We start from the raw sequence: 12,043 nt of genomic DNA on the forward strand, positions 1-12,043 counted from the left end.
AAGCGATGGTGTAGATAGCGCTTTAATGAATGTTTTCGTACTTGAGATAATTATCAGACGTCTGTGGCCTGGTTTTTGCATTTCTTTGCGTTACAACACGCGTAAGTGCAAAAACTAAATGCCATGTTACCTAATATCCTATTTTTGCTAATCTTAGCTACCTGGGTTTTGTTGCAAAGAGAACTATGTAGTAGCTAAGCTGTTTAGTGTTTTATAATTGTCAGGATCTACCATGGACATAAAGAGTACAACTGAAAGTCCAAAAAGTGTCCATCTGATGCTGTAGGTTAGTTTAAGAGAAATAATTTGTGACACAAGCACCTAATTTTACACCTTTGGTAAAAGTTGCATGCAAAATTACAATTTTATTACATATTAATTCTGTTTCCTTGCTTACAAAATATATTGCGTCTATTTGAATTAAAATTAAAAATAAATTTCAATAAAAATCTAAAAGCCCAAATTAAAATTCTATTGTGAGCTATTAAAATCGATTAGCAACCAACATGAGAATCGATTTTACCTTCACGAATGATTTCTAACCACGACCTAGAACACACCCATTAAAAAGTGACCCAAAAGTCGCGATGCAATAAACACAACTTCCTTCCTCCGTTTGGAAACAGTTTATCTCACAGTCTGTGAGAAAAGGCGCAGGAAATCAGAAGTGTCATGGCGGCGATGAGCAATGCCTTCCGCTGCCGAAATCGAAGCAGCATTATAATGAAGGAAGCCCGACAGTTAGCCACTAAAAAGGTTACTGCGTAAGCCGCCAACATGGTTAATATTGTGTGTTATAATATCAGGAATCCCATGAAAATACAAGCGATTATGATCATGTACATCTTCGTCCATGATTGCATACATCATGGTTCCTACGAGCTATGCAATCATGGTGGCAATAATATTTTTATCATGGCCAGAGTTTTCAAAAGTTATAACAAATAAAGTTGCTTGGATTTAGTAGTTAGATTTGAGTAGTAGTTTATGAATCAACATAACATTCATGTATACATATTATTATGAATATTATGTATTGGCTGGCGGGTCAAGAAGGTATTTAAGCAAGTAACTCCAAGATCTTGTCAACAAGACGTCACTATTCTATCTGTAGCTACCTTTACTATATTACTATAATGCCTATATTCATTTCTATTTACTTAAGTCAACTACACACATATTTTCACGTAAAGGGTCAAGAGAAGCGGGTTGAACGTCAATAAAACGGTTCCGTACAATCAATTAGCCTGCGGACACACTGTCGGCATGTCATTAACCCGCGGCCACACTGCCAGCTTGTTTTAGTATAGCTTTGTATACATTGTATACGCACCTCCTGACACTCGCGGACCTTAGAGGCGCAAGTTAAAGGAGCTAAGCTGTGTTAAAATACATAAAGTTGGAATCTTTGTAGCTCTAAATGCTCGAATGACACATTGTTAAGGGTCAATTTATAATAGCGCAGAGCCGAAGCGCATCGAAGCGAATTATTAAAAGGAAACATAACAAATTCAACCTTAACTCCAAAGCGTTAACGCACTTTATTACTTCTGAGAATTTAAAAAGGCGCGCGCATCCGCGCGAATTCGCGGGAATACGCCCGACTAACGCTGATTGGCCTCACAAAAGTAATGTATGCGTTACGCTCTAGAGTTTAGGTTGAATTTTCTGTGTTCAGTTTTTGGAAATTCGCTTCGCTTCGACTCTGCGCTATTATAAAGTGACCCTAAGACTAGAGTGTGCCTCATTCATCGTTATAGGTTCGGTTTCCGATAGAAATATCTTCTTTTGGTTAGGTGATGCAGGATTAGGTAATAATTGTCATCAGATGATCCTGCATTGACTTAACCTAACATCATGTCGGATGGGCATGTTAAAAGTACAGCGCCTGATCACTCGCCAGTCTTGCCGGCTATTCCAACCCTAGGTTGGTTGGTTGCGAGAGTTATGGAAGAGCAAGGATTTTTGTATACTGCGCATATTATGATCTAATACAAGAAATATATGCACTCACTTGGCCATTAAAATGTTCACATTGTTTAGGATCATGGGGATTCGATGGCCTATACAAGTCAAAGGTAACGCGCCAGCGCCTAACATGTGTCGTAAGGTGCACGTTAACAATGTACCGTTGCCAGCGACCCGGATGGTGGCCGCCGATCACGTCCGCGGTCAGGAGCGGCCTGCGATTGACAGCTATTGACACTATGTCAATAATCATAGAAATAACACTATAGTTATCTACGTCTACGAATCCCCGGCTAATAAGATATTTGCCTTGCGTTTATACTTTATATATACCTACTAGATCTGCTTGTGTAAGTATGTGAATTTTCTAATATACTGCTAGAAAAGTCACATAATACACTGCTTATATATTATGTCCTTATAAGTAAGGGTGGGACACTATTAATACTTAATTTATACAGTAATGTACATTTATTTAACATTTTTGTGTTTAAATAAAATTAATTTAAGAGAATACCGTAAATATTTCTATGGCTGATACATCATATTATGTTATACGTTAGCAATGCAGGCATCATAAATATTAATTTACACTTCAAAGTTATTGAATATCTAAGCCAGCTTAAACTCAGTTCAGTTTATGCCAGAATTCACACTTAATTCTCGCAGGTGTAGGCCCTTTCTAAGAAAAGGGCATGAATGTATTTCTATGGAGTGACCCCAAGGTCTTCTATTGATTGTAAGGTCAAGATGACGAGTTGAATATGGACGTATAATAGCAAAGGATGACGTTGACTGCGGACAGCAATCAGGAATATTATGGTGCTTTTTAAAGGAAATAATTTTTAAAATGCAGTAAGTCGCATCGGGGACTTTTCTTATACAATCATGATTACAGAATTAAGTAAATGGATTTGATTAAAAATCAATTTCATTCTGTAATAAATGAATTTTGGACCTTACGAAAAAATAAGGAATACCTACTTTCTTTGACATAAGTGATACTTACATTAATGTAGGCCCTGCAACATAACATCCTAATTTAAAAGTATACTTACTGCGTTCAGTTGTTCCCCAACATCAAGCATAAAGAGCTTGCTGCAACACACGTTAATATTCTAGCAGCCTACATCGTTCGCAATTGTTATACCTCCGACATGACCTTTATGTCATCGTCATAAGGATCACTCGCTGTGCTCATTACCATATTTATTTTGGATGCGTTATTGGACTTCCGCCGAGTGCGTATCGCAAACACTCGGGCCTTAATAGAAAAATCAACACGCGTGTTTGTCGAGCGACACGCGACCAGCCGTGGGCGTACCAGCTGACCCCCAACACATTCTTATTTCAAATTCGAATGTTTTTTTTTTACTTTTTCCTTAGTGGCCAGTTTGAATGTTTTGGTCATGAATTAAGTTTGACATTCTTTCAACATTCGAATGTTTTTGCTTTTTAGGATTTCAAGTTTTGTATTAAAAATGTTTTTGAAGATTCTTTATTTAGAAATTTGCCATATGTTTGAGTAATTTATTGTTTGTGTAGATCTGTTATAGAAGTACATCTGTCGTTAAACACTTTTTTATAGTGCGTCAAGAAAGTGAAGAAATTAAAAAGTGGCAACATCGTAGTGTCATCCCTTTCAAATCAATCTAAGAAAAAAGGGATGACACTACGATGTTGCCACTTTTTAATTTCTTCACTTTCTTGACGCATTACTTTTGAAATTCGAAACATAATTTTGAAATTCGAAACGAAATTTCAAAATTTCGATTTTTTTTTATTTACGTAATAATCATATAACTGTAGCTACGGAGTCCGAAGCTACTTCAGGGTCTCACCTGTACCCACCCACGCCCGGGTCTGGGTAAACACGGCTTGTTTACCCAGCAACCACCTGCGACGGCGAAGAGTTCAATGGTTTGTCTATTAACCAATATTGATGGGGTTTCTCAGAAGGCCAGTTTTGTCTATTTTTTGAATATCGAAGACGAAGCCAAAAGAAAGGTAATGTCTTGGTAGTCTTTGTCAGGCTTGAGTTTTTTAAGACATGTTTAAAAAATACCATATACGTGAATAAAAATAGTATATAATAAAGTAAGTATATATACTTAATTACAATACACTTTGAAAATTTATTTGTATCGAAATTGTACAGAAAATATTATTTCCTGTCCATAATAAGTAATTGTTTTAAAATTTTGGTTTTTGTGGAAGACTGAATTCTTATTAGTTTTATCTAACATCATAATGTTTAGGTCAACGATTATTTCAGTAATTACAGATTACAACGAGATCGCTTCGGTTTATTAACATCAAAATTCTTGATTTTGAGATACCAGATGACAAGATAAACAAGATGCAGATATAAAAACAATCGTATTTTCCTTCTACCGAACGCAACTTGATTATCATTGTTCCAAACATCATCAACTGGACATAACAAACACTTTAGTTAACAAAACACGCGACCACTTGTATACGGGGCTACTCTCCCCGGTCTCTGAGACCACTTACTGCCACAGGAGAATGTAAAACAGTATAGTGACTCGGCCTTGAAATGAAACCCTATCCTTGAAATGAAACTCCCTTAATACATAGATAAGATACGCTAGCGACGTGATACTGCATTGCTTCAAGTTAGATGAGTGGTGAGTAATAAACTATGAGCTTTTGTCACTTCATCTCGTGAAGACGGTAATTTTAATTAACGAGAGCTCCTAGTGGCAAGAAATTGGTTATTTAGTCAATTTCAAACTAATAGGTCCTGACGGAGGGAATTGATAAGGACTCACTCAAACTCACACATGCTCTGAAATCTCGCTAATGTATTTAGTAGTGAGTACAGTATGGTCTACTGTGTACATTTATACTGTGGTGGCGGACCACTCGGGGTCGCTGAGAGGTCATGAGGACCGTAGATCAATATTTGGGCCCACGAGTACAAACTTTACAAACGGGCTCGGAACTAGTTAGCTGGTTAACGCGCCATGTTTGATTAAATGTCGATAGTTGGAACGGCGTGTGCCCCAAACATCGTCAATTCTACAAGATTTTTACATTATTAGAAAACTTGCCAAGAAAATGGCAAGATAGCACGCAGAAGTTGAGTAGGCTTACTACGAGGAACTCTATAGAAGCAAGTGTCTAGTTCTTTTTTTTTCACATAACGAACTAAAAACATTTCACTACAAGACATTACTTTATTATACAGAGTGTAACAAAACTAAGTGATAATACTTTAGGGTGTGTATGTGTTCCTTATAGAGAGTTCACTGTGAAAGTAGCAGCGCTGAAATATCAATATTTTTTTCACTTTTGTATGGGCAAACGCCCGAGCATCACGAGTTTCCGAGTACACACCCTACAGTATTATCGCTTAGTCTTGTTACATCCTGTATAGTATGAGATGTTATAACATAATCATTCCTTTATTCGATAAAATATAATAGGCCAATACTATGTATTAGCATTCCTCACCAAAAACTGATAGGAATAAATTCTTAAAGTTATTTATCCTCAAAATAGAATTAAAGAATCAAGTTTTTAGAATGTAGCAATATTGTTTATTTTTATTTGATATAAACTATGATATAAATAAAATTAAATTTATTATGATTACAGCATCTTTACATTTTCACCAGTAAACAACGTCTCGTCAAACTTGTTTAATTTGATGCAAAAATTCTCATCTTCGTTGGAACCGGTCATAATTTATTCGATTATCTGTTTGCAGCGGATGAGAGGTCAAGGTCTAGGTCGGGGTCAGGTTCGGGGTCACGGGGGGGTCGTGGGGAGAGGTCGCGGGGTCAGCTGATTCATCGTCCCGACCTCTGACATTTGGAATTGTTTACCGATGCTTCATCCGCCATTTTCCGAGAACATTCGACGATGCTTAAAATGTTACTAATTTACGTTCGTTGCGTTTGGAATATTGAAATAAATGTAAATACTGCATAAAGTAACGGCGTTTTTCTTTCTCCAGTATACTGCAAATTAAACAAAGAACGGAATAAGCTTTTCTTGAGGTAGACGAAAAAGAATAGGTACACAACAAAATCTGGCTACGAGTTCATAATAAGTAAAATAAATAATGTTTGCGTGATTTTTGATGGCGAACCTACCTTATTTGGTCTGGTTATGTCTTAACACAACCCCATCTACATAGGTCCATCATCTATAAATCAATCTATGATATTAATATACATTAGCAGGAATAATTCAGTTCAGTGGACTCAAAACCTGAAAATACGCGAATATCACTTAGCGGCCTTTTTTCTTATACTTACTTTATAGCATATTGGTCTTGATACTGTTTATGACACAGCTTTCTACGTATTAGAAGGTGTTAATATTTAAGTTTACGAGTTGTCTAGCACCTGGTAGTATCAGAGTAAAATCAGGCACACCATATTATTTCCTATTAAAAATATTTATAAGAATGTCATGTTTTTTACCAGTATGAAAATATGTAGAAGATAAGACTTACATATCAAAATCTCAAGTTAATATGTAGGTACCTTGTAATTAATTTAATTTTAATCTGGAACCCTAGACAGTTGTAAAACCAGAGGTAAAACTGTTTGTAGCATTTAGGCTTAAAGGGGTATGAAGATTTTTGTATGGAGCCTGGCCGACCTACTTTCCGCCATTGTGTTTTTCCGCGTTCACGATTTCGTTTCATTTTTGAAAAAAATATTCGTGAACGCGGAAAAACACAATAGCGGTACGATCGGTCGGCCAAAATCTTCGTACCCCTTTATTATAATATTCTTTTTAGTCATGACATTGACACAGTACATATTTAGGCTGGTATAAATAGTCAGTACTCAAGATGCATTTCGGTCTCAAGACACGGTTCAGGCACTGTGATTGGTTAGCTGTCAAAATTTGGAACAATCACAGAGCCGAACCGCGTCTTGAGACCGGATCGCATCTTAAGTACTGACTATTTATACGGGCCCTAAAGCGGTAGTTTGTTTTAATTGCCTACGTTATTTGTATTTAAAAAATTGTGGTTGAAGTACAGAGGAAATTTTGAAAAAGCACGCGCTTTTGAAGTATTCTACATTCAAAATCCGAACTCATGCGCATTTGAACACTTCAATTATGTGTGACAAAGCGGAACCGCATTGTCCCTGTTTCCTGGTCTAAGAACAGGTCAGTTTTACCCGGGACAGGTATGTTACCTTTCCCGGAATTTTGGGTAAGCGAAATTTCAATTCGTGTCGTAAGGTTGTACCACAGTATATTATCATACAGTAGATTAAATAATTGAAATATGACTAGCTATACAAATAAGTTTTATACGCGTGCGACGTGATTTATAATACCACATTTCTACTTGAAGTTATCTGAAATCACGCTCCTTGCTGCATGCTCTGCATGCACCTTGCACCGATTGTAAATATTCGAACGATTTAGCACAAATGTGGTGAGTGGTCTACTGTATAATATTTATATTGTTGTCGTAAAGTACATTTGGAGTATTTTTACTTATAAATGAGTCCTTATGCTAACGACATAAGAGTTGTCTACAAGGCAATATAATATTTGATCCTTTGTCCATTTCGTGCACTTGAATGGATGAGGGCGCTTGTTTTTAATTGTTGTTGGTGGGTACGGTCGGCAAAAAAGACGATTGATATATTTGTATTGCGACCAGTACCTTTAGCTAGGCTATTGAATGTTCTATTATTTTCAAATCATAGGGGAGTTTATTTCCAACCATAAAATAATTGTAAGTAGTTACTTATTGTTTTGACATTATTTTCATATATTTCCTGATAAATTCTTCACTAAATAAAACATAAAGTTATCATAAAATATCTCCAAGTGCGACCGTAAGACGTTAAGATTTTGTATGATTGTCGTTAAACATTGTTTTGATATTTAAACTTTTAATGAATTTTAAGAGCTATTAAATTATAAATAGCATTCTACAGATAGTACTTTAACCTCTAAAATGTAATATAATATGCCATTACTCGTACTTGTTAGTATTATATTCGTCATAAGCAACTCTTTCCACAAGATATTTATTAAAATCTCTCTGAATATTATATCAATTTAATGTGTCGTTAGAACATAATATTATATTGATATTTTATTCCTTATTTATTAGACTACAATAGAATAATAAAAATTGATTAATACATAAAAGATTAGATTTAGAAACAGAAAGGTATTAGATAACTGTAAATAATAATTATTTTGAAGCTTACCACTTTTGATTCGGTACATCCAAAAGGGTAATAAAATATTACATTTTTATAGACGATGTAATCTCGCTGAACTAATATTGATTAAATTTTGTGCATAATATAGCTAAGAATCAACATTTATTTTTATACCCGAAATAACAAATATATGGCAAAACGATTACTGGGTCAACTAGTAATATTGTAATTGATACAAATCCCGACAAAATGATAATCTCCTTTTCGGAGTCGGTTTAAAATGACAATGGCCGAAAGTACCCACCTACACCATTGTCTCGAGATTAACCCCCCGCGCCCCGCGTCCTTTACCTTTGCACTTAAATGGCCGAGGGACCAAAATGACCGTTTACCTGTGAAAGCCATTTTTTGTGGCCACTTGAACGTCCCAACAATGGCATTCGTAACAGGACTTTAACGCCAAATATGGCCAATATTCAAAGGTTTGTTGTGACTCACTCGGGCCGGCCTATACATTAAGAAATTACTAGAAATGGAAACGTGGGATGGCAACATAATCCAGTGTTGGAAGTTAAGAAACCAGGAGAGTTATAGTTCTGTATTCAATACTAGCTCTTGTCTGGCTTTGAACGCATGATATTGTTCCTACCATACTTTTGAACCCTTGTTAAACTTCTATTGATACTGAACATTTACCTAGTTCAATTAATTTCATGTTGATATAAACGTGATTTTACAAATTGCTGTCTAGCCAAATTAGTGTTACGTTGTATTTCTTTAAAGCGCGGTTTTTGCAAAATTAATTGCTGATTTCCGTTTACATTAGGATCAAAATGAATTAAAACTGAATAAATATTGTACATTACACGCTACGTCTTCTTAATAGTAGTACTTAGCTGTTAGTAGCGACATTTGGTTTGACGATGTGGTCACAAATGACCATTAAATGGTCAACGGGTTAGCAGTGGAAGGGTTAAATTATACACATTAACGATCTTTCAGAGCAACTAAATTCTTAGACCGCAACGCGACGCGTAGATATGCATTTCTAAATTTTTTATGGATTTGACAGATTTCAATTGCGTGAGACATCTTGCAAATCTGTCAAATTCATATAAATTTAGAAATACATCTACGCGTCACGTTGTGGTCTGAATTGACCCTTAGGCCTACTTATGTGTAAAGCAAATGAGCAAACGGTTCGTATGATGGAAGGTGTTTATCATTTCCCCTACGCACATATTCATATTAAGGGGGCGACTAACCCTAAAGTGTCGATTTTATAATTCATTTTTATACAAGAAAATAAGCCCCGAATTGTTTCATTTTCTAAAATTAGATACTACATTATATTTCCGAGAATTCGATCTGAGCAAAAACACGATATCTTAAAATTTTCTCGATAGAATAAAATCACAAAGATGCAGCAAATTTTTACGAATTTTTCATTTATTGACAACCGTTCATTGAACTAAGTTAATATTCTAACACATTGTAAAAAATTCTGTCATTGAGAGATCGACCTAGCGGATTTTTAAAATGTTGTATATTTATCGAGTTATTGAGAAAAAACTAATTTGGCGATGAATCCGCGTCGTTCTTTTTCACCTGGCATATGAAAGACGGGCGTGAGTGTGAAGAGAGAAGGACGATATTTGATTTTTGGAGTTAGTCGTCTTCTTAATGGAGGATTCCCGTGCAAGCGTATTGCAGATCGTCAAAACAATTAGTATAAAAAATGAGATAAAAATTAGTAAAAATCTAGTAAAATATTTATGGAAATTATTTTGTTACTATTAGTTATTAATATAAAAAATATTGTTTTCCTACGTCCTTACGATATGAATCATATTCTTTTGTGTTATAACAAGAACACAAAGTAGGTAATGAAGTAATTACAAGGCGAGTGACCTTTGGCCGACCTTACTGACTCAGAGGTTCATATTGAGGTAAATAAAGGGTGACCGAGCCGTGTCTATTTGTTTTCATAAATAAATAATAATATTATGATGCCTTCCACACCGGTTTGAGTGACGGTAGCCGGTTTGATTGAAAAGCCAGCTAAGCATGATTGAGTTTATAGTGCCAGAGTGTGTGCGCAGTATAACATAAGAATACTCTCTCTTCCTTTGCTTTAATACTCAGGTGGGACGGACTACTGATGAAACAGGCGAAAGATCAGCGCAGGACCAACTTTTTATACGGTCTTTGGAGAGGCAGTATTGCTTAGAAAATAGTAAGATACTGTTAATATTAAGTCATTAAATCTTATGTCCCAACTAATAGTACTTTTATCCCCCCATCGAAAGTGCCGTTAAAGTACTACTATAGAAAAGACATCAACGAGTATAAGGCTCCCCGGTCCCTTTATTCTATCATTTCAAGCTTTTACGAGCTTAAATAGTCATTAAATATATTAAAACTAATTTTATTAATTGTTTTCTAGAGAATAATAGCAATAATTTTTTCTAGATAGTGTAAATAATAGATGATTTCATAGTCACAAGAAAATATGTACATAATTATGTTTAGGTTATATTATAAGGTAATCATTATTTATTCATTGTTTTCTTTTATATTTAAATGCAAATTCATTTAAAACTTAGCCTTATGTTTTGATGAATTATATTACTTGACCAACATAGTAAAAAAAATAAGACAATCGATGTGGATTGGCTCAAAATCTGGAGGATTTAGTTTAGTTTGTCAAGCCAGTGTCAGCATATGGAAACTTTTTTTTTCTGGAAATTTTAAATGGCTTGCATTTAAAATTTAAAAGTACGAACTAGTAAGACAAAAGTACTTTATTAGATTACTATTTAAGTAAAATGAAAACAATAAAAAGTGAAAACATGCATTGTTTTTATGTAAATTAAAATTTACAGGTACCTATCTGATTTATGACTTTCCTCGCGAGTAAAATTCATTACATTACAAAGAGAATTTGTATATACATTTAATTTCTAAGGCCGAAGCGTTAGGACCTATGTAATAAAAATATATTCATAACCTCAGTTTAAAACTAATAGATAAAATTAGAATAGGAATGTTTTAAATATCTAAATAAATTAAATTCTAGTGCTAATCTATATTCTTTTTACTCTTGATCATGCTGTGGTAAAAAAAAATAAACAAAAAAAAAAACACTTGCTTCTTGCAAGTTACTCACTTTCGATCTGCTGGTACCTCGTCACCCTCTCGAGCGCCATATTCCCATTCCCCTGGCAAAACACATCCACGTCTATGTACATTTTCACAGTACACTTCACTTCACATGAACAAGTGTAACGGGGGTAACAAGTGTAAGGTGCAACAAGTGTAACAAGTGTACGCCCGCCTCGGTCGGGGAGCGCCCGCGCACTGAGCGACCTCCGGCCCGCCGCCCGCGCCAGGTAGCGGGTTACTTCACTTAGTTCACCCTTTTAACCGACTCCCAAAAAGGAGGTTTTCCTTTTTAATCGACTTTCAAAAAAGTGGTTAGGCTGTGGATTTTTTATTTTGGCTTTTAAAGTTTTTGTTTATTATGATTTTGTTAAATATTATATTTTTAATGGTTATTTCCCCCTTTTTAATCGATTTACAAAAATCAGGAGTTACATTCTGCTGTTGTGTTTTTTAAAATTTAGCTTTGAAGTTTTTATTTAATTACAATTTCTTTTAAATATATTTTTAATATATAATTAGTATTTCAAATAGCTTTATTGCGATTAGCGAGAGGTCATTTAATGTCAGGTAGCAGGTTAGTTCACCCTTTTGGATTTAAGGTGTTATAATGATTTTGTCAGGTATTATAATAGTTTAGGTGTCATGGTTCCCCTGTTGGATTTCATAAGGTGTAATTTTGTAACATCGCGTCGTTACAAAATCATAAAAATAATGCTACGATCCATGTTATT

General features: G+C 35.0%; 1 protein-coding gene across 1 annotated transcript in view; it reads right to left on the bottom strand.

The window, feature by feature from the left end:
- Positions 1-11,496, bottom strand: part of LOC121733379 — a 64,135-nt gene extending 52,639 nt beyond the window's left edge. Inside the window, exon 1 of the mRNA XM_042123608.1 lies at positions 11,317-11,496. Within this exon, the coding sequence (XP_041979542.1) occupies positions 11,317-11,398 (82 nt within the window). The 5' untranslated portion in view covers positions 11,399-11,496. The remainder of the gene's footprint in view (positions 1-11,316) is intronic.
- Positions 11,497-12,043: the final 547 nt, after the last annotated feature.

Source organism: Aricia agestis, chromosome 13 (genome assembly GCF_905147365.1).
Source record: "Aricia agestis chromosome 13, ilAriAges1.1, whole genome shotgun sequence".
Lineage (NCBI taxonomy): Eukaryota > Metazoa > Arthropoda > Insecta > Lepidoptera > Lycaenidae > Aricia > Aricia agestis.